The sequence below is a fragment of the Xiphophorus couchianus genome, chromosome 12, assembly GCF_001444195.1.
Source record: "Xiphophorus couchianus chromosome 12, X_couchianus-1.0, whole genome shotgun sequence".
Lineage (NCBI taxonomy): Eukaryota > Metazoa > Chordata > Actinopteri > Cyprinodontiformes > Poeciliidae > Xiphophorus > Xiphophorus couchianus.
In genome coordinates this window covers 29,286,759-29,311,540 of record NC_040239.1, presented here as the reverse complement: position 1 = coordinate 29,311,540, position 24,782 = coordinate 29,286,759, and the positions used below count along the sequence as shown (strand labels likewise).

General features: G+C 39.3%; 1 protein-coding gene across 2 annotated transcripts in view; it reads right to left on the bottom strand.

Annotated features, from left to right (window-relative positions):
- Window positions 1-24,782, bottom strand: part of tacr1a (tachykinin receptor 1a) — a 65,142-nt gene that overhangs the window by 34,606 nt on the left and 5,754 nt on the right. For both annotated transcript variants that reach the window (XM_028033302.1, XM_028033301.1), the window contains exon 3: window positions 3,411-3,605. In XM_028033302.1, the coding sequence (XP_027889103.1) occupies window positions 3,411-3,605 (195 nt within the window). The remainder of the gene's footprint in view (window positions 1-3,410; window positions 3,606-24,782) is intronic.

Sequence of the window (24,782 nt, the reverse complement as noted above, 5' to 3'; positions counted from 1 at the left end):
TCATGAATCTCTCTGACTGACTATGATTTCTTATGATTAGATAGAAAAATGTAGAATTAAAGCAAAGTTTGCATGAGACAAAAACAACACACACAACCAGATTTATTTTATTGACACTTAAGTCTACTGTTGGGCCTTGATATCACTTGAGTGATTCATTTTAAAGATAACTTTATTTATTATTACTGTTAAACTAACTTTATTGACACTTAAGTCTACTGTTGGGCCTTGATGTCACTTGAGTGATTCATTTTAAAGATAACTTTATTTATTATTACTGTTAAACTAAAATCTCCAGCATGGGGAAGTGGGATGAGCTCGGATTTTCTTGACAGGCTGGAAAATATAATACTGCCCCTTTAAGTTATTTTGGGATTAAAGCACTGGAACTGAGTCAGGCTAAACTTTAGCAGCTAATAACTGTGCTTGCAATTACATAGGTGTTATAAATAACAAAATAACCTGAGTAAAAAAATATTGTCACATAGTCTTTGCCTAAAAGGGAAACAGGCACACATGTAAAAAAAATAATATAGAGAGTAGCTTTCTGGTTTACTGTGTCTTTATGTGAAAACATGTCAGAGGTAGTTCAGGGTTGAGCAGTTGTCCGCGCTAGCATGAATTCACAAACACCAACTTCTATTAATACCTCTCCTCTGAGACCCAGCCAGCTTACCGGCTCTCACCGCCTGCACACAGACCCCCCAGGACGGCTGCAGACGTCGACAGCGGTGGCAGCAGCAAGACAACTCCTGCGATGAGGCAACAGGTGGGACCTGACCCAGGGTCAGCTCACGTCCGACGTGCCATTTACAGCTCCGGCAGCTGAGTTTGAGCGTCTGTGTTATGTTTTCACTCGCCTCTGAGGCGGCCGCAATTACGCTTTCATTAAAATGAGAAATAAGAGCAGCCGCCGTCACCTCGCCGAATGACAGACGCGCAAGATGGTGAAGACGTCAGAGGGTAGCGGCGTTTTTCTAATGCTACTCTTCCTGCTTTTGGCGGAGGTGCACCTGTGTGTCTGCTTTTCAAGTGTGCGCCATGCTGGGATTTCAAAAAGACAAACAGAAGACACTAGTGTTTACCGTTACAGTAAAGAGCAAGCTCAATATTTCAACAGAGACAAACTGGGGTTTTTTTCCCCTACAGAAGCTTCTAGAGTCTGTCTGCCACGGCACGGCTCCAGTGAAATTTTTTATCATCGACTCTGGGGAGACAAAATCATCCTGCACTTTATCCTATTCAAGAAATGCATGAATAAAATGTCCGAATGATCTCTGTCATTGTTAAACGGCTGGTATGGCGCTTCGGGTTTATTTTAGCATCCAAGAGAAACATTAGCCTTGGAGGAGAGACGACTGGTCGCCTCCAACTCTGCAGTGTGACCAAGGTCGCGCAGAGCTTGTGAAACATTCTTTGCGTTTGTTGAACCGTCTTTCTCAACCCTACCTCCGAATATTTCAAATTAAATCTGGCAGATAAATGAAAACCTGAGAGAGAAACCGTTTCCTTTAAGTGTTGCGGAAAAGAACTGGCACAGATTTCTCTGACCTTTGCTTTTTTTTCCCCTTCAGTCCAAAGTGTTTCAGTTTGTTTTCAAACAAATATTTTATTATATTTGTTTAGGGACAAAAGATGTTAAAACCACAACCTGGCCCTACGTGGAACAAGTCACTGCTTCTGTGGTAAATCGTGACTTACTGTGACTCGCCATATTTTTATTTATTTATTTATTTTGGAAAGCTGGGTTTAATTTTAGAACGCAAGTCCAGACCACATTATTGCTGGACATGTACAATAAATCAATGAAATATAACATGTTTGATAACATAAAGTAGGCTAAAATAGCTCACAAATCACCCCTTATGCCCCAACAACAGCTGACAAATATCAATAAATTATGTTCAAAATACTTTAAAAAAAAAACTATACCTGTTAGACTCTCTCTAAATGTGCTTTGACGCATCTCATGTATTATTTTGTCATGAATATCTCCTCTTGTTGTCATACGAACATTATTGAAACGGCACTAAGAAAGCTTCCATGGTCCTGTTGCTTATGTTTAATAAGATCTCCACAGCAGGATTTATCCAATTAAAGGCAGCAGAGAGTAAGAAAAATAAACATTTCCAACTAAATCAACAAGCGTTTTGCTACGAACCAATACAGGAAATGAGCTGCAGTGCAGAAGAGTCGGCCGTTTGACCCTGCATGACTTTCATCAGAAAAAACACAAAGCATGCCTGAGGAGCACGCTGAACTCTGGCTGGAGTTTACACATTAGCATTCTGAGCCGCTAGCCCCTTGGCAGTTCTGTCGAAATCCCTCGTAATTTAGGCAAATATAAAAATCAGGCCTGCGTACGGCTCCTTAAAGGGATGATTGAATGGGCTCTTTCTCATTCATACAATCAAAGCAGAATTGCAAAGGCGGACAGCTGGCTTTTTGAGAACTTGGAATCAATGGCACCGATAAACATGTAGCCGTTCCTTCACAAACAAACTGCATCAATCTACCGCGCTGTGATAAACAGCTGAAGGGAGCCGTACAAATGTCTGTTTACACTAAGCTCCTCAGACGATCAGGTTTAAATGGGAAGCTGTCAGAATTATTCATATTTCAGGTTGCTAACTTAGAAAGGGGTTAAAATAAGAAACAAAAGCAGAGCAAGGTGGAACTCATCGTTTTAAGTGCTGACATGAAAAGCTGTTATTTTTTACCCCGCTGTCTACCCAAGGATCAATAAAGAATAGCTTAAATGAGTCTTAGATTTTTCTCTCATTCAAAGGATGTGCTTAATTTTTCCTATTACTAGTCATTTAATCTGTAAATGTCTTTTTTCCTGTCTTTTGAGTTCCTGAGTGTAAAAGAACTTCTTTCAGGAAACGTTCAGCACCTTAAAAGCTGCAGAAGGAGAATTACAATTAAAATAAATGGTGTAGCCTCAGTCAGTTTCTACTTGTTTGTCGGGTTCAAACTGATTTGCTTTTTCCTTTCTCACTGCGGGGAAAAACGTAAAACAGCTGCGAGATGCCTCCGCTTATCAAGCACAAAGCGCAACACACTTCCATCCCCTCGTTCTCTCCGTCGGTTCCCCCCCGAATACAAACAAGCTGGCTGTCAGCTGAAAAGTTATACATTTTTTTTTTTTTTTTTTGAATCTTTGCAAGGACTGCTCTTAAGTTGCTTTTTATATTAACAGCATTTCATATTTTTACAATTTATAGACAACTACTACTCAGTGGTAGTTGTTATTGTGTCTTGTCTCTATGCTGTAACTGCGAAGTAATTTCCCTGCTGGGATGAATAAAGTACTTCTATTCTATTCTATTCTATTCTATTCTATTCTATTCTATTCTATTCTAATGCTCTCGTGAGTATCAGAAAAACTCCCACGCGGAGGAACTCACATCTTTTTGAAGTCGATCACGGTATTCTCAGGCCAGTCGATGTAGCACACCATGCGGTCGGGCAGCTGGTACGTGTTGGAGTAGTGGTACTGGGGAAAGGCCAGGAACAGAGCCAGGACCCAGATCACGCCAACCACCACCTTGGTCTCCTTGGACGACATGCGCTGCTGAAGAGGGTGGATGATGGCCATGTACCTGCGGAAGCAAAGACAAATTACAATGGCTGTTGGCATTGTAACATTTGCCCATTTACAGGTGTGACTTGTAAATGGGCAATCTTTTGCTTGGAGGAGAAGGGTTTATTTGATGTTTTGCCCATTTGGAGTCACACCAACATAATGTGAGTTCCAGTCGCCACCATGGCTGCAGCTGAATAAAATTCATCCCCCTTAGCCATGTAGGTCATTTCTACAAACATCTGTGAAACAACGGGGCATTCTTAGGAACTCGGTGGATTTACTTCTGGTCCTGTGATGGAAGGAGACCTGTGCAATAAGTCTAGTTGAGAAATGTTCTCGCTGCTAAGAGAAACTTATTTCGGACACTCTGAACTTCGTGGGAACAGTTCCTGTTCTGACGCAGCTGTACGTCACAAAGCCAGATCCGTAAGACCACGCAAAGTGTGTTTGATGGGGAAGTCCTTGATTAGTTATCTGATGAATAACCAAATATTCCCATAAACATGTGGGAAGCCATCACCAGGAGAGCTGAAGCTACTACAACTGAGAATGGATCCACAAATCAGACTCCACTGATTAAGAATGGGACGCCACTCAGTTCATTTGTGTGTGTGTGAAGGCAGCAAATACTTTCAGCAATGTAGTGTAATAAAGAGCAAGTTGCCTTCTGGCTAAAGAACATAAAACTGTGTTTGTAAAGTGCAAACTGAAGGGACAACATCATAAAGAAATCTGCTGGTGTCCAAATGTGGTAAAAAGGTGTTTCTTTTTTATTCCCACAATATTCTCTAACAAATCTCTGAGACATCAAACATGTATTTATACACTGATCAAAAAGGGTAAGTCGTATATTTTGCGGCATGCAACAGAAATACACATCACATTTGTCAGATTGTGTTTTAAAAGTCTTTATTTTCTGCTCTAGAATTATGCCCCAGTTTGTGCTGCTCCACATACAATTCAAATGAAATACATTAGTTTGTTGTTACGCCTTATTAAAATATGAAGCACTTTTAGGTGGACACAGAATGGCCCAATTTACATTTGTGCTCTCACAATCCAAGCTTTTACTTTCCAGTCATGAAACCCACTGTGGACACAACACGCTCTCCATGTTGTCATGAAAAATGTTCAAAGGCCTGAACGTCACCGCCTGCTTGAAAGCCAAACAATGTCTTCCAGAAGCACGGAGCGTCCGTCCGGCTCGCTCACCTGGGACGCAACCTTTACTCAACGTAAGACAATGTTATCTGCACAAACACATGGCTCATAGAAGACCCACTCAAAAAATGTCTTCACACAGAAAATCCCTCAGCTTTGGAATTAGAGTGCAGTGTTTAATAATGTAAAAATAAATAAATAATAATAATATATATATATATATATATATATATATATATATATATATATAGTTATGTGCTTCGGCACATTGTATTTATTTCTGTATTTTTTTTTTCACTTGGATCATTTTGCATAGAAGTTAGTTGTATGATTTTTTTTGTTGTTGTTTAATATACTTTGGAGTTTTGATAATTCTTTCTTATAATTTGGTCCGTTAATTTGTGACGCTGTTGGACAGCCTATAAATAGGCTGGGTTGCGCCAGGTAAAGGGACGCCCCTCCCAACAAACACCTAGGACGCGTTCTGACGCGGTGCGCACGTCTCCAGCCTGCCACACGGTAGTTTTGTTAGCCGTTTGCTTGGTTGATGGTTTTTCTTGCTGTGATTTTTAACCTGGTGGGACCGGTTGTCCTGTTTTCGATTTTTCTTTAGCAGTAGTTTCTTTTTTCTTGTAGTCCGGTACTAGCAGGGGCTTCGACGGCCCTGTATAGGGTTGGCCCCCTGCTGTACCGTTTTGTTCTTTTTGATCGGCTCATCAGGTCCAACTTTCTGTTTATACTTTGGGATTTTTGTTTTCTTTCTTTTTTTTTGGGACACGGGGAACCGAGGGTTTAATTCTCTCTTTTTCTTCACAGAAAAATCATAGAAGCTCATCTTAAAGAAAAAGGTCGAGAGAGTTGAAATAAAAATTACTTTTGAATCCTCATTTTTGTCTTTGTGTCCTCAAATATGTTGTGCCCTTTGTGGACGTAACATATATACATCCACAACTTGTAAACATATGTATTTTGTCACATTACAACCGCAAACGTAAACAAATTCCATTGGAATTTTATGTGAGAGACCGATACAAAGTGATACACAGTTGTGAATTGGAAAGACAATTATTCATGATTCAAAAAATTTTTTGCAAATGAAAGTATTCAGCCCCCCTTCTCCATGAGTGCGACCGATTGCCTTCAGAAGTCGCCGGATGACTGCTGGTGACTTGCACTTCACAACTGTATACCTCTTTGTGTTGCTCTTTCACATTACATTCCAACAAAAATATTTCCATGTTTGTGGTTTTAACGGGACAAAATGAGAAAAGTTCAAGGGCCATGAATGTGGAGTGTAAAATATTTCACTTTGAGGACAAAGAGCTGCACAAGCAGAGTTCTGTGTTTGGAATTGAACCATCCAGTGTCTCACTGAAGCTTCCATACCCACTAAACTTTTCACATTTTAGGACATATTTTATCAGATTTTTCATGGGAGTGTCAGAATCCTTGGGTTACTAAAAATCATAAATCTGAGCGTTTCTGTGATGCAGACTTAACATGGTGGACAAAGACTTGCAGGATGGTAGCATTTTCACTGGCTCTTACACAGACTGCTGTTTCAGTTCAAAATAACAACTGTTTTACAAATGTGAAATTTCATTTTCACTCTGAAGAAAATAACTTTTTTTCTCTCTCTGTAAAGGATCAAACACCGTCCTCCCTGGAGAGAAACCAGCACCAGAGTTTTCAAAAAAAAAAAAAAGGAAAATGTATCTGGTATACAGTATAACAGACTGTAAGAATTCTCATCAAATCAGTCCCAAATGGGCCAGAGCAATCATTTCACATTTTCATAACTATGCTTCTAATCAGACAGACAATGGGGAGCATGAATAACTGATGACTGACCTGTTACATCATTATCAGTGAGCCTCACTGAAAAGAATTTAATAGAAACCTGTGGCTTTCAGGTAGCTGATTGCTTCTGCTCTTTCTTCAAGAGACAAGAAGGAAATTATGACTGCATTGTTTATTTAAGGGAGAGAAATTTGTTCATCAAAACAGTTCAAAAACGCTGCATGATGTTTTTTTAATTTTTTTTTTTTTTTTTACCAGTAATGTATTTTGATTAACAAACATTAAAACTAGGCACCGTAATGGCACAAATCCAAAGGCTAAGTGCAGCATATTATCTTCTTGGAACGGAGCGTCGTTTATCAGAGATGTTATATTTTTGGATGCATTTCAACCCAAGTTTGTCAGTCAAACACCGCATTGAGCCAAGCAGGTCTAATTAAAGTCCGGAGCCCACCAAAAGCACGAATGAATCAAATGTGCGGACATTCTAATTACGTCCGTCACACATGGAGCTGCTCGGAATCAAAAGCTTCCCGCAGTCGTCTGAAATTTGGAGAGCGCACCTTTGGCTTTACTCTGCTTTGACTTCAAACAGAGCGGGCAGCCATGTTGCTTTGCCGTTGCACAGGTGAGTCATGTAAGCAAGCTGGTGTTGTTTGAATCAAACGCACGCCTGCAGTGAACAGCTCAGATTATTAACACTCCTGCTGCTACGCAATCACTTTGTTTTTGGATTTACCAAATCACAGATGTAAACATTCAGTTCCACAACGCGCCGCGTTTTACTGACGGGGCAGGATTGTGTGTTTTCTAGGAACGTTGGGCCATTTTATGGCACAGTCAAATATCTCTGTTACCTTCAGTAGTTATAAAAAAATGCTCTATATACATAAAAGATGAATTAAAGGAAATTTGACTTTGTAATATTTAACAATTTTAACATAGGCTTATTCCTCTAAAGTCTGAACCAGCTAGTTTAATTGATTGTCAAGCAGAGCCTGAATCCAAAAAAGGAATAATTTGCCTCAATCAATAAACATACAAAGCTCTCATCTGAACGTACCACAGTAGCTAAAATATTACAACACAAATTCCTATCATGTTCAATTAAAGATAAAGCCCATAGAATCATTATCAAACAATAAAAAATAGCAACATAATTGCTCTGCCGCTCTGTAAACTGGAGCAAAAATAGAGGAGGCTATTCAAATGTTAAGTTGGCTGTAAAAAATGCTGCCAACGCTCTGACAGGGATGAAATTTACACTGCGCTAACCTCTGGCATAATTTCATGCCACTGTTTATATTCTGATTTTGTCACATAATGAGAGGACACTGACAGCAAACAGATAAAGCTTAATGGGAGGCAGCACAGCCTGATGCTTTGCTGAGCACAGCAGGAGTTTGATGAGTTACTGATAACATGACTGTTTCTGCCACTCTGAACATAATAGGTTGTGCATTAAAGTGATTTAGTAAAATGATCAGCTTTTTTTTTTTATAGGTTTTACTATGTAGAAACGTTGCATCGTGACTTCATATGTGCAAATCCTGCCCCCACAGGTACCTGATGGAGGGCATCGCCGACGATGACTAGCATTGGTTTTAGCTGTCAAGATGTCAACATAACTCGCTATATCTTAAACGTACGCCTGCTATGTAAGAGACAAAGGGTCACGGTGCTTTTCAACTACATAACAAGGTCGGGAAAAAGTTTTAATTAAAGAAAAAAAAGCAGCGAGGGAGAGGGATGTAGGTCAATTATGCTAGCTTGACTTTGGAAAATGTAACGTGTGAATGTGCTGCAGAATTTGGTGTGTTTTGGTTCAGATAGAAAATCTGAAAAAAGGCGAACTAAGCACCAAATTTCTGACAGATCATCAGTAGAGCAGGGGTTTAAATTAGCTAATCATCCACCACTGTGTTAGCTTAGCTAATAGCAGTGGTAGCTAATCTACCACAGTAATCACTTAATAATAATCGCTAAATAAGAATTAAGTCTACAAATATAGCACTTTAGTGAACTGAGTGTTCTGTTCTTTCTGTGGAACATATTTGCTTGCTTTTTGGTGTTGATCCTGATACATTAGCAGAGTTGTTGTCAGTTGCCATAGCAATACGTCTGCGTGTAGTGTAACTGACACAGGGAAAGAGAAAAAAGAAGGATATGAGTGGTTTGAGTTGTTCTTCAACAGTTTTTCTGCGTTATTTCCCCTTTGCTGTGGCGCACTGTACTAAATTAATAATACCTACATCTCCAAGTTACACTTAGTTAATGGAATTGTTCTACTGCGGTTATGAATGCCCTTTGAAATAATAGTGTGTTTTTGCCCCCCAGTATTATACGCATGCGCAAAATATCCAGATGTAAACAACATGCAACGTGTCTCTCGTGGTGCTTGTGAAAAATTTATTCTCACTGTTGGAACCTCAATTCTTTAAAAAGTAGAATTCATCATTTTCTTTTTGGTTCTTGTTCCCTTTTTATAGTTTTCTAAGGCTCGAATCCAAGCTCTTGAGTTGACACTTTGTTTGGCACGGCCAATACAAAGTTTTGTTTGCCAGTTGGCACACATCTTTGCTACATTAGTCATTGCATCTCTTGGTATTTGTGCTTGCCAAATCAAGGATTTTTTTTTTTCCTGCTTTATTCTTCTCTCCAGCTCCGTTTCCACCCCGAGCGTCTTAGGTAATAACGTTTGTAATTTCCTCATCCATCTGCTTCCTGCCCATGATTTCACATTTGGGTCCTCTTCACTCCTTCCTCACAGAGACTGAAGTTTGGAATAAAGCAAACAGGTGGTAGCGGACTTAAAACTGCTGCATTCTTACAATACACTGGAGAAATTTTGTCTTGTGAAAGGTAAGAATAAAATGACACGGTAAATGGACTGAACTTATATATCTTGACCACTCCAAGCTCTTTACGCTAGAGTCACATTCACCCATTCAAGCCCACAAACGCTCACACATTCACACCCCGATACACAGATCACATAGCTGTATCATTCAAGTCAGATAGTTTTGCATTCACATACACATAAAATATTTATATTTTTTGGAACGCACCTTCACTACTAAAACTCCTTTTCTGCTCGTTCATTCAATCAAATTCTTCACTTCATCCATCCATCCATCCATCCATTTTCTAACGCCTTTGTCCCTGCTAGGGTCAGGAGGGCTGCTGGTGCCTATCTCCAGCGAATGTTTCGGGCGAGAGGCAGGGTACACCCTGGACAGGTCGCCAGTTTGTCGCAGGCACTGTGCATTTTTGTTCAATTCAATTATTATATGTCCAACTTTTTTGGAGTATTTTTAGCTTCATCCCAGATTAAAATCTGCAAAAATCCAGCATCACGAAGTGCTCTAAGTAGATTCTGCACAGAAAAGTCAAAGTCTTCACAACTCATTTGTTTTGCTTTGTTACACTTGCGCCCAATTATAAGATTAACTACTGGCAAGAATTAGTTTGAATTTTGTCATTGACATCACTTTGAGTTGTTGCACAAACATGTGGGGAAAGTAAAGTTACACAACTAGGAGGACTCGCTAACACGTGCCAGGTTTGCATTGAAATTAATCTGTTTTTATAAAAAATTGTTTTAATATCTATTTAGACATCAGCTATATAATCATATTGGAACGTGCAATACTTTTCTAGCGCATTTACACCCCTTCAGCATTTCACATTTTCTCACGTTACACCATAAAATGAAAAGAATTTTATGTTAGCGGCTGACCAACACAAAGTAGTATAAGTAAAGGAGAATTATACTTGTTTTTCAAGCATTTTTACTAATATACATGTGAAACTGCCTTTACAGGTCAACTTAAGAACTAGTCCACCTGCATGTAATTTAATCTCAGTATAAATTCAGATGTTCCACAAAATAAATGTTCAAACCCTGGTAATGACATGCCCCAAAATATGCAACGAAATATTGATACTGATTTCAAATGCGCTGTCTTATGTTGGTCTTTCAAATAAAATTCTAGTAAAATACGTAAAACTTTGCAGGTGTAACATGATGAAACGTGGAAAGGCTCGAGGGGGTATGAATTTTGCAAAGCACTTTGTGTCCTTTATTAAATCTTCCCAGCGCTAAACAAATTCTCTCAGAACTTGGCATGTATACTGTTAAAACGTGTGCCTTTATTGATCTTTTGGTACAAAGCTTTGCCTGGTGTTAGCTCAGTCACAGCATCATTACATCCAAAAGCATTAAAGGAGCAGGATTCTGTATTCTCCACACATATAGTGCCATTTTGTAGCACAATCAATGTGCTACAATCTTACTTTCATTTGTTTTAAAAATGATTAATTTATATCCAACATGATTTCAGAGAAATTTGATTCCTTGAAATGGGCCTCTGTCTCTTTAAGAAACTCCTGCTCTTTTTCAACACTTTGCCTTCAGAACATCATCACAGCAACATTTCTCCATTCTGCCTTTAACGTTTTTACCACCGTTTCACTGAGAAGTGGCTGGTATGATGAAAGGTGAGACCAAGCACCTCCGACTGGTTGCCACGGGAGATTAAAGGACTTCTCAAACATGCATGAAAGAATCAAAGCAACACTCCAGGTATGATTTTGATGAGGGAATAACATTATAACATGATGTAAAGCTAAAAAAAAAAAAAAAAAAGAGTGGATCTTACGTAACTCTGCCACTTTAAAAGTATAAATGTCGGAATTTCTTGTGATGACAACAGGTACTCCAAGTTTTAGTTATAAACTGCTAGCATATGAATTTCAGAGCCGTTGTGCTGATGTTTGAATCGGATGTTTGAACTCCATTCCCCCCTTTTTTCTTCCTGTACTTAAGTACAATTTTCATGTATCTTTACTTTACTTAAGTAGATTTTATTTTGGATACTTTCGACTTTTGCTCCACTACATTTTACAGTAAGTGTCTGTACTTTCTACTTTACTACATTTCCACAAAACCGCCGAGTTACTCGATACATCCAAGTCGCATTGCGCTTTTTTGTTTTGATGCTTTTTTTCGGTACAATGTGAGGTTCAGGGACTTAACGTGGCACTGTAAAATCCAAGCAATAACGTGACTTACTAGTTACGCGGTCTGTTGTTACCCATTGTCTATGGCAAGCCGTTTTAATATAAATCCGGTTTTGCCACCCTTACATTCCAGTTATATCTAATTGTCTTATGACTAGACAAAATACCTATTTGATATATCTCTGATTACATTCTGACTAGTCGAAATGACGTCAGATTTACCATTGACTTGTACGGAGACTTCAATTCAAGATATCTACAATGAATTACTGACTATCTGAAATACACATTTCAGATATCGACAATGAAATAATGACTAGTCATAAAGTAAATTCAAGATATCTCGATTTTAGTTTTGACTAGTCCTAATTCTAACTAAAGATGTCTCGAATGGCAACATAATTCAAGATATCTTAAATGTATTTTTGGATAGGAGAAATGTAGTTTTGACTAGTGAAAATTAAATTATAGATATTTTAAAAGCAAATAATGACTAGACGAAACTAAACTAGTCAAAATTACAATTCAAGATATCTTTAAGTGAATTAGAGATATCTTCAATTACACAGCTTTTCTATTTAAGATATCTTAAATTAACATTTTGACTAGTCAGAATGACATTACTAATATCTTGAATATGTCTGTATAGTCAAAACGTCCCTGACTTACGTGGTAATTTAAAAGTTTAATAAAACAATGAAAAATAGAAAAAAAACGAAAATGCAGACAGTTGTGGTTTCTGACATCGGGCGATATGGGCAACCGCCCAGGGCGTTATCTTTCTAAGGATGGCAGGAGACCTCTGCGCATTGTGGCACAGAGATGGAAACAAAGCAGAATGAAGAAGAGTTTGAATTTATAGTGATATTGGTTAAATTCATTTCAGCTCTAAGTATTTAATATCTAGGTGTTTTTATGGGAATGTGGATCTTTCAGATCAATTTGAGAAGAAATTTTGATAGGTACACTTAATTTTATTGTGTCATGTAGTGCAGGGCGCTGGTCTTGGTCTTGACTTGGTCTCGGGTTTGGTGGTCTTGACTACAACACTGCTATGTGGCTCCTTGGTTGCATGTTCTCCCCCACCCTCCTTCTTTCCACCCCCTTTCTGTTGGATTTCTTTCAAAATAAGGTTCATGCTATGTTAGGATAGGAGACAAGATGTTTCCATCCCTGAAATTATGATGCATAGAATCACACATCTAAGTATAAACTATGTTACAGAGTAAATACAATAAAAACATGATTTATCTGTGGCAATGTTCATTAAAATGGCACATTTCTGATGTATTAAAAATAAATACAATAGGTACACTTAATGATATTGTATTAGCAATCAGGTGATGCATTCAGCAAGTACTTTTACTTTTAATACTTAAGTATTTTTAAAAGCCAGTACTTTTTTACTTTTACTCAAGTACAAATATTAATGTGGTACTTTCACTTTTACTAGAGTACATTTTTGTCTGCGTATTTGTACTTTTGCTTAAGTACATTGTTTGAGTACTTTCTCCACCACTGACTTTCAGTGTGCTTCTGGTCAAGAGCTGCTGTTGGATTTTCTCATTGTCGAATTACGCTATGCTCCCGCAACGTAATTCGACGTGAACAGGTCATCTAATATAGTGAAGTAAGTCTGATGCAGCAAAGAGACACTTCATTTTTGTAGATCTGCTGGCAGCAGCCTATTGTTTTGATCTTTTGATTCCTCGTGTTAGAAAGGTCTCCAATGAGCCTCCTGCTCCAAACGTGTGGGGATTGCTCCTTACCAGATGTAAGCAGCATAGGGGGGCTGCCAGGGTTTGTGGGTGACATGTACCTCCAATTACCCACAAATAGCATCCAAACCGCCGCAGCAATGTAGCGGTTCGATATATAAACACCGTGAGGCTGCTTCACCGTTTTTCCCTAGATGTCAACGATTGAGAATGTAGAAGCAGAAGTGACAGCTAAGACTGCTTGCCTTCGAGGTTGCCGGCTATTTTTTTTCTTCTTCTTCTTCTTTCAAATTGCATTTGATGCTAAGCTGGGGTAATTTAATCAGGAATTTGTTTCCTCTGGTTTATTGTTCTCACAAGGGTTTGCTGTTGTTGTTTTGCAGAAGGTTAGGTGAAATTATCATCAACATTTGGAAGGAGATAGGCCATGTGGAAGTGCAAATGATCTGTGTGTGTGCGTGTGTGTGCATGTGTGAGGTGTTTGAGCTGGGTGACAGATTGTAGTAGGGATTCTGCTTTTAAACCCGCAAACCCTCCTGTGCAAAACTTTCTGTTTTCATATTGTGAATGAAAAAATAGTGGAAGTGGATCCAAAGTCCCTGTGCAGATAGAAATACATTCTATGTGTGTGTTTGTGTGACCAGCATGCCCACCTCACACGCTCATATCGGGTCAGATTAATCCAGAGGTACACCAATGCTTGTGGCAAAAAAAATAAATTAATTAAATCATTGTGATATTATCAAAAATTCCACACTATATGCAAAGTGACTCACATTAGCTGTGTTTCCGTTGACTGCATAATTGCGCAATTTGATATTTCGAAGATAAACTTGCTAAATGGAAACACGGAGATTTTGAAAAAACTCTTTTGATAAAAAAGTTTTGGCTCCAAGCTGAGTTGAGTTTGTTTTTTTGGAGGGGGCAAAGGGGGGGGCGTCTAGAAATTGGTTTATTTTGCAAAACTGCGATGGAAACACCTGTTGCGTCACACAATCAGCAGCCAAATGTCGCTACTGGCACAAACCACAAGAAAGAAAACAGGGAATTAGTTGGAGGACGATATTTTTCCATTATTTACCGCGTGGACAAACGTATTTGTGTGTGTGACAAACATGGAATTTAACATTCACGTCACTGAGGAAAAAGTCAGAGCGAGGGCCGTTTGAAACAGCACTGCTGCGGCTCTGTTGGCGTGCCAACAGATTTTCATTACCAGCATTTTGCAGGTAAACCGGTTGCAGCCATCAGCTCCTCTTCTCTGTGTTTGTGCCTGTCTGCCATTGCTTGTTCCACCAGATCCAGTCCCAACTAATTTAGTCTCTCCATGCTCCGCCGCACATTAAGAGAGATGCGCTGTGATGTGAAGGAGCTTCATTATAAAGACAAAGCTGTGTCATTTCAGGATGTGCTTCTCGTTACAGTTCAGCATATGGTTGGAAGCAGTATGCTGAACACCTTTAGTGCTGACAATTTTTTTTCTAATTCTCCCTTCTTACTTTTGAGCATCCGCTTAGGTTACATCTTATTCAACTACATGATATTGTTTTTCATAGATCTGGAATTCTACTTAGCACAATGTCCAGGTTTAGTTTTGCATCTGTAATGATCCAAACCCCCCACTGTGGATAAAACCTGCAGGGGAAAAAAAAACAAACCCTGCTTCATAAACTATTATTGAACTGGGTTTTGAATATTGTAAGATGTACATTTTTAGTGTTTTTGTTCTGATTGTTGTTTTTTCTCATGTATCTGCAGAAGACGTCTGCCAACTTCCAGCGAAACGTGCTTCCTGAGAGAGCGGAGAGCAGAATTTGCTGACTTACAGCTAGAAATGAGCTGAAGCCGAGGAAAGAGCTGAGCACGGTGATTAATGATCGCAGCAACGAGAAGTCGGTTGTAATTGTCCTCTACTTTTCACTTTATAATCTGACACAGTAGCTATGTTTCCATTACACCGCGAATCCGTGTCTATATTCTGAAAATGTCGAGAAAATACAATTTCACAAATGCAGTGTTTCCATTATGCAAGAAATTCAGTTAGAATCACACGAGAATAAGCATGTTTACATTGGAAGTCCTTAAAAATCATGGAAACAACAAACATCTTTGAAGCCGGGAGTAATGCAGCACACGGAGCTTCAAATAAAATGGGTCCTTCATTTTTTTTTTTTTTAGATGAAAAAGAACATTTTTCTCTCTCTCTGAGTTGCAAAGAAACAAATGTAAGAATGAGGATCAATATAGGCCGAAAGAAATGACCCGTATTCTATCAATATAAAGCCTCAGCTTCAGTGAAAATGGTGGGCTCACGATGTAGCTTCACATAAAAAAACTGAACTCTTACAAAGGGTGTAATAAACGGCAGTGGCACTTCTAAAGGAGGACAAACAAAGAAAAACATAACATTAACATCCTCTCCTTAACTTTGTTCATGGAAGATAATTCAGCTTCGACATTAATTTCCGAACACTTGGATCCTCTGCTTAGGTGGCCACATAGTCATCTTTTTCACCAGGTCTCAGCACACAAAAATGTCCTTCTCTTCCGTTTTTCTAAGAGCGCCACGGTGCATACAACATAGAGGTTTTTTTCTACCTCCTGAAATATTTTGACCTCTCTGTAAAACAGCACCACATGCTGGCAAAAACAAGAATTACAACCAGTTGGTGAAATAAAGCAAAACAGGGTTTACGAAACACATTTCTGACATGTACCCATTTTTTCACCTGGTTACATCTACATGAAATATATTGATGATTCAGCCAATCAGAGGGGATATCTGTGCTGGAAAGATAAGCCCCGCCTGCTGGGGAGTGGCTACGTCTGTGTGTTGTGTTTAGGGGAAATTGTAGTCGGTGATTTTACAGAAGAGCGATGAAGTTGAATAACACAACTTTTTATGACCTGTGTGATTCTGTGAGAGCTCTGAAACCCCCCCCCCCCCCCCCCCCCCCCCCCAAAAAAACAACAACGTCCTCCTACCACGTCTTCTTTGTGGTTTTCGCCAGTAGTAACATCCAACTGTTGGTCACATGATCCAATCACCTCATCCTAGCATATAAACTTTTTATCAAAAAACTTGAGTTTTTTTCAAAATTGACGTGTTTATATCAAGAAAACACATTTCGACAAAATGCAATGTTTGGGAAAATCCTAAACTCTCCGTTAAAAACGTTAGAAAGTGCGAATTGGTCGAAGGGCTTTTTCATGACGACTGATGACTCAAAGCATTATCTTCATCAGCACACTGCATGCAAATTAGCTCTGATGTTTCTTGTTATTGATGCCGGCTGAAGCGATGAGCCAGTTCGCTTTCATTCGAGAAGCTTTGAGAGAGCTGCACGCCGACTTTCATGTCCGAGCTTAATTGAATGTCAAACTCGATGCGCGTAAAAGTGTCAAACCGTAACTGCATGACTACAAAGAAAAGGAAAAGCTTTATTCAGCACTTGGTGGGAAAAAAAAAAACTTGAAAGAGTGAAGAAGTTCTCCTGCCCTGATTTTCAAATCAAAGAGAACTTGGAAGGAGGTGAATTTATGAACCTGTTCTCATTTTTACCGTCGTCATGCCTCCTTTTACAGTCATCACGTAATCTCATTGTAGTCGGGAGGGAAGGAGGGGAAACATTTCCTTCTTCCTTTTCATTCTCTGGGTATAGATCACGGAGAAGCCGAAGGATGAGACCAGATTAGCGTCCTCTGATCGCCCCTCTGGGAGCAGCAGGGAGGAAAAGGAGAAGTGGAAACGAGAATAAAAACAGCTTGCCATGAACCATCCCTTCCGCGCCGCGCAGCGGCTTCGTCAGACCTGCCTGATTTCTAAAGTTAAGCTATCAGTGTTTCATCTGCTGGAAGGTTCTCTCCCAAGTAGTGGCTCAGAGGTCAGAGAGCTATGCAAGCGCGCGCAGAGCTGTCAGGTTTTAATCCCCGTGGTGAATGGATTATTCTATGAGCAGCCTTATGAAGCTGTGACATTCAGCACGATGCAGGGACCAGAGAGAGTAGACAAAGGAACGGCGCCTGACGTACACACACCTTACTCCTGGCCAGCCTCTTCTACACTCCGTGTTTATGTTTCGAACGAAACTGAGGCCAATGTTTGAAATGTGAAATCGTGGAGGCTCTGTCTGCTGTCCCATCTGTCAATAGAAGTATGCTGTTGTTATTAAAGATAGATTTATTTTCGGTGCGGCTATGAGTTAGCATTTGGTCTGAGTCAAATTGAAATTGAGTGTCGCAGGTAGAGGGTGACTGCAAACAATAAGTGAACACAGGGAACTAATATTTTAACGTTAACAGCTGCTCAGAAGCTCAACTCCCAAAACCCCTTTAATTGATTTCGTGTTTGACTCGCCTCCATTGAGCCGTTCCTCCATGTTATTCCTGGAGGATTCTTTTAGAAAACAAGCCTGTTTTCAAATTTGCACAACTTGCAAGCTTTTGTCAGACCATGAGTGTTATTAGTTTGATTTAACCTAACGTAACGTAATCTAATTCATCTGATAACCGAAATCTAAACTAATGTAATCTAATTAATATGATCTAATCTAATTAATCTAATCTAATGTACTCTAATCTGCGGGCGAATTCAGATGAACTTAATAGCTAGACTGTCTGTCATGTGACCTGGCTGGATGTTCAAAGGCTCACAGTTCTCCCCAGGAGGGATGGGATTTACAAATGTTTGAAGAAATCCGAATGTTGTGAACTTGTTCCTCATAAAAAAAAATAATAATAAAATGAACCGTTAAAAGATTGGCTCACTTAAATTTATGTATTGATTTTTTCTTTCTAAACCAGCCTGGCCTGGAGTCATTTATTTCATCACTTAAAAGAAAGATTGGGTAAGACTTTGATCAGAATTAGCATTTAAGGTGAGATGACATGTTTTTTTTTCTGGAAAATATAAGTTGCTTTACCGTTTACTCAACAGAAAAGTGTATTTAGACTCTGCTGGCTCTCATTGGCTGAAATGGATAGTTTTGTCTTTTTTGATTGTCACCCAATCAATCATTGTCCAATGAGTGCCAAGAACCCACCTGAAGCCTCTTGGTACCTATCCAAACATCTCAGTGTTTGGATATTAAACCAGCACTACATATACTCTGCCCCGCCCGTCCCTTGCGCCTGTTCTCTGTCTCATTCAGTAGAGACAGAGAGGAGGAAAGCCAGGCGCATCGCTGCAAACGGGAGCAGCTGAAACTCAATTTTATTATGTTCAATGCGCGGCATTTCTGAAGCAAGTGAATAAATATTTGAATACTAATTTTTATAATGTTAAACGTGAACTATTTGTGCAGCGCCATGCCGAAGCAATTTTTCGTTTCCTGATTTGAACAGTTTGTTCCAACCTGTCTGCGCACTGCTGCACACAGTAAGGTCGGTGAAGACATTTCACTCCCCACTCCCCAAATTCTCCTTTTTCCGTTTTTATTGTCGTGAATTCTAATTTTTCTCTTCTATCCATATTTATTAATCCCAAAAGAGTTATAATAGGGTGAATGAAAATAAGCCAACAAATCAAGAGTTTCACATTTAACTTTAAAAAAAAATGTTTTTACAAAGTATTTAAAAGTATATACTTGTTGTTTTTACAATTAAGACATTATGTTCTAAAACAAAGAATCTTTTCTCTTTAGAAAATTTTCTCTTTAGAAATGCTCTAGAGTTTTACTCAACAGTCAAATGTCTTACAAAAAAGCAAGCAAACAATAAAAGCCTTTGCACACTTTCATAACGATCAGGATCACAAACGTCTCTGCTGAAGAGCGTGGCTGTCACTCTGTTTGTGTTTAGCTGTCACATTTCGGCGGCGCTTAACCAAAATGAAAACATTTTTTTTTCTTCCTAAATGAGTATGTGATTCTGCACACACAGCAACAAACCTTCAATAAACTCTTGCTGTGCTTCTGCTGATTTAATTAAATATTCAAGACTTAGCAGGCGTGAGTGGCTAGCTAGCTGCTTCTTCATGTTTCTAATGCGACTCTGCAGTGCAACTAGCAATATCCTTATGCATCGTGCAAACCTGTGCTAACAAAAGGTACAGAAAATAATTTAACACAAATTGCACTAATTTTACTTCTTGTTTTTGGTGTTTTACTGAGCTTCTGCTTTTTTTTTGTTGTTTTTTTTTGCCATGGCTCAACCCTATCCAGGTAAAAACAGGTACGGGAGCTCCAGTGGACAAAATACTTAAATATTATATTAAGCCTTGCAACTTAAAACAAAAAAAAAAAAGATGTCGCTGAAGGTCATACGTACTTGAACTTGCTTTTGCTAAACAACATATCTTTCACTATCAAGTAATATGGATATGAGTCATTTTACATCACAAAGAGCTGAGCTCACTGAAAAAGTTTCAGGGCTCTTTAATTCCTGACACAGATGTTCAGACGGTGGTTTAAGTCCTGATCTTCTGAAAGAAAATCCCAAAGCCTTTGACCCCAATCAATTTTAGATGAAACTGCACAGGCTGCTAATGGCCTATCCATATTTATTATGGCCAACAGAGGCAGACATATTCATTGTCTTAATGAGTGACCCCTGATCTTTTGGTAATGGTTTTGTAGAAAATAAGTATTTGTCGTCTAACAAAATGCACAAATGACTCAGTAACAGCAATAAACTGAGTATTGCGCAGCTCTATCTTTCAACTAATCAAGAAAATGCTACGGTTTCAAAACTATCCATAACTGAACGAACTACAGAAACTATTTAATTCAGTAGATCTCTGCATAAAAGCTGACAATTTAAAATATACATAACTAGCAAGCATTTTTCTTAATGTGGTAACTTGAAAGCTTTCTACAAAATCATTTAGCGCTAAATTACACATTTGTACAGATATAACTAAAATAAGATTAATTAATAGATTATGACCTTTATTTACAAGCATCATGCAACCACCGTACTATGACAAGCGTTCTTCACTTCGGCAAAGCCGTATTAGTAATTTACCACGATAAACTTCTCAGGAGGCTTGAACTGCCGTCAGTTTACTGGAGATGTTAACATCACAGGAAACAAGGAAGCTGAAGGTGGTGACAGCCGACCCGTCTGGGTCAGACTGGCATATGAGACACCTGAGCCACGCTGGCCCCGATTCCCAAATGCTAAAAATAGAAGAGATTAAAATAAAATCCATCTATTTTCTATTCCCGGCCTGCGGTCTGGGTGACAGGGGTTGGACCCCATCCACGCTGCCATCAGGCGGAATGGCACATCCTGGACGGCTTGTCAGCATGACACGGGACAACAAAAACAACCACATGCAGGTAGTGATCACTCTATCAATACAACCAGCAAACTGATAAGGGGTGGGCTGGCCATCGGGAGGTCGGGGAGGTTTCCCGACGGGTGGACCGGTGCTTCCTGGTTAACAGTGTCTGTTACTAGACTTAGACTTAGACTTAGACTGACTTTATTATTAAACTGACCTCAAGTGTTAGGACTGCTCTTGCAAGAGAGCGTGGAGCAGTAGTCAACGGATCTCATGCACTTTGTATTTGTGTTTATTTGCCTAAGAGGGACAGCGTACATTAAAGAACATTTTGAGCAGCATGAATGCAAGCAGCCGAGGCTGATTTCCATCGTTTGACCCGCTGCCAGACAGATGACCTATCACTAATAAAGTAAAAAAAAAAAAGCAGAGAAGACAGACAAAGGAAGAAAGCAAATATATTAAAAAATCATATAAAGAAATTGAATAAAGACAACATTTCAAACTAGCTGTCAGATCCCATAAATAAACTTCACATACACATTATCACAGTTTTATATCATAACCCATAAAACATTTACACACAGACACACACACAGTATACATAATCCTAATCAGATCTGAGTAGGTAGTGTGTGTACCCACAAAAAAACCTGCGGCACGATATCTTACACTGACCTCTGCATGTACAAAAATGAATGTTTCATGACTTCTGACCTGGCATGAAAATGTCCAGCAGCAACAATGACAAACTACAAAGCACCAAATCTCAGTGAAACACACTGACATATCACTCTATTCAGTGTTATTTAACTCAACAAGCACTGAACCAAATGAATTCAGAAGTGCAGAACAAATTGAAATGCGAAACGACAAGCTCATCTGAGTTTGTTCAAGCAGCCTTTATGCTAGTAAAGGCTAGTTTTTTTCCCCCAGCCTTTATTCTAGGAAAAAAAACCGGATCGGAATGAGACGAGTCCGACGGATGTCCTTTGGCCTCATACAATAACATAAAACACATCAAAAGTGACAAAGAAACATTAATCAGATGAAAATAGTAAATTTCGTCCATTTTTGTCACATGATGTATCAAGCAAAGTGGCCACTTCTTTCCTAAAAAAGAAGTAAAAAGATGGGAGATCATTTATCTGAGGAACTTGCTTGTCCATATGAGAAGCTGCAAATTACAGCCAGGATTGAAGGTGTCAGTTTTAGAACAGGTGAAAGTTTTTCGATCAGCGCCCTCTCAGTCTATGTTGACATTAAACTTCTGTTACTTTTGACATCTCTTCGATTTTCCAGCTTATAATAGACTTGAGTCTCGATGGTTCCTACACATCCTAAACAGTGTCCGTCCATTGGAGGTTTCAGATCAGAAAATGATCATATAAAACACATCAAAGCTGGTTTTGGAATGACTGAAATGCTTAAAAACAGGTGTGTTAAGGAATTCATTCGTTAATTGAGTACATGTCTGTTTCTATGAACTCCATTTCTTAGCTACTTCTGAAAATCAGAGTGCTCCAGACATCCAGCTAGACCTATTCCAGGACCGACGCTGTAGCTGGAAACAAAGCTTGTGTTTTCTCGGCACCACAGAACCTTGTGTTAGAGGGGCTGAATATTTTTGGCTTGTATGTAGCCTGCATGGTGCCCTGGAATGCTGCTGGCCAGATGATAAAATCCTTGCACAGTGTTTTACTGAAGGACCGACTGAACTATGGGAAACAGATCTGGAGCTCCCCATCCTGGCAGCAGCAGAGCGGCAAACTGTCAGCACTTTGTACAGACTGCAGAGTCTTGGCTGAGCTGAGCAGCTTTTATTCCAAAAATGACCTTCAGTTGCTGCAAACAGTTTGAGTAAATATGATAGTATAGTGTAATTTACGCATACCTAGCGCAACATGGATGTATTTAGGATGTATTTCTCCTACTCTAACCAACCTGTTGAATCAAGAGCTTTCTTTAAACAAAAGGCACTTGAACAATCACTCCTTATTGCTCCCAACTGACTCATTCAGATGATTATTTCTCAGACGTTTGACTTGGGTGACGTATGAACTGATTAGTTTGATATTTAAAGTACGCACAGAAGAAACTCATCAGCAATTCCAACTAACGCTTCAAGAGCAGCAATCAGAGGCGACTGTCCGCAGGACTGAAATTAATCACAGAAGAAGAGCAGCCTCCACACGGCGCTGAGCACATTGACGGATCCAAACTCTCAAACAGAATCCATCGGCTCACTGTCTGCATTCTTTCACTGCGGCTCACTGGAGCCTGAACCACGAAATATGTACAGAGAGAGACAGCCACACATTTAGATGGACTGTTTGATTTGACTAACCCTGGCCCCTTCATATCAGGTCCTTCTGTGAGTATTAAGAAGAGAAAACCTCCTAAGTGATCCACAAATCTCTTATTTAAAAGGGATGTTTTATGCAAAATTCGTATTTTTCATGTTATTATAATTCCATTTGGGTTTCTGCTGCTTCTAAAAACAGGCCAACCACTTAAAAAAACAACAACAAAAAAACACCCAGCTGGTTTTTGACAAGAAGTTCATCTTCTTTTGGTGTCGTTTCAAAAAGTTCCCAAGCAGAACTCCAGCATGTTTGGTCAGCTGCTTTTTCCGCTGTACCTGCTGTACAATGGCTGCTGGAAAGGGCAAGTGTTTTGCCGTTGACTTATCTAGAAACCACCTGCTGCATTCTAGCATGTTGCGCAGGTGGCTCTACTTTTTCTTTTCAAAGATGAATGGTTGTATAATTGGGCAACTGTTTGCAGCCGTTTTCACAAGAGGGTGTAAATGTTAAGAAAGATTTTGTGCATAAAATGTAATGAACATATTTTGTTAAGCCCACAGTTATCCTAACCTGTTCAAAGAAGCATAATAGGTCACCTTTAATGCCATGATGAAGCAGACACTCTTTTTTTATTACTAGATAAATATGTATTCCATTTTTGTTCAAATAAATTGCAATTGAAATAATAAGTTTGTTGTCATTTTAAAAAGGAGAAAAATGAATGGGGTATGAGTACTTTTGCGAGGCACTGTAAAACTGTCAATCCCGTCAAGCTAACAAGCTTAGCAGTGGAAAGATCCTCCCAGGCATTTCGCACAGCTGAATGGTTGCCACGGGAGTTTTCAGGTATTTCTCAAACACGAAGGAAAAAAAATCAAGGCAACACTCCAGGTTTGTTTTTTTATGAGGGAATAACATCATAACATGATGTACAGCTCAAAAAAGTAAATTTTACGTAATACTGCCCCTTTAAAATGAAGTGCTTCCTTTTTACATAAAGACGTCAGCACACAATTATACAATAAATAGGTTAAAAGTAAAAATAAATCAATCCACTTTGCACATTGGGCTGTAATGTCAGTTACCAAGCCTCTCTCTGGACTCAACATGTGTGGTCCAGCATTATTTTCCTTCTCTTACTATTGCTGGAAACTTGCCTAAGGTCAAGCTGGCCGCGTGGAAGCATGCGCAACTATTTTCATGCCTCCACCCGGTTCAAGTCCAGACTCTGGCTGAGTCGCTGCATGACTCTGGGACTTTGAGCCAATGCCTCCCTTCCAGAAATAGATTCCCTCAGCCTGATGGTGTCCGAGAAGACTGGCGCAAAGGTCAGTCGCTGCTTTTCTCCACAGATGCTGTAGTAAAAAATATTCAAGCGTTTGTTTCACAGGTTTGCAGATTTCTCCCACCCAGACGGCGAGTCGCCATGGCACTTTCTGGTACGTTCTCCGCAGGGTGGCAGGTGAACGCCGTCTGTTTGGCCCATTTGATCGGACGAGTTCCGCGCCAATGGCTGATGTTTCTGTAAGGTTCTACCGTCCCCAGGAGACAAACTACAAACTGCTAAACTACACGAATTACAGTAAGTCTCTCAGAGCCTGAAGCAGCAAAGCAGCCCCAGACCTTCACTCCATATGATGCTCTTTCTTTAAAATGTTGTGTTTATTTTATTCTCATCATTATCATCATCCTTCGCTTTTTTAAATTGAATTTGTTTGCCATAAAACTCAGAGTATCTAAGTATATTACATGGTGTACATTGGAAAGCAGTGGGTAATTATTCTGCTGCTGTATGTCTGGTTGTTATATACAGTTGTCATTATTACCAGTATTATTATTATGGGTCTGTAAATTTTCTTGTCCTGGAATGAGAGTCAGTTTGTTTTTCTGAAATATTAATTATTTGTTGTTTTTTTTAGTACAGTAACTTCAACAGGCATATAAACGCCACATGTTTTGAA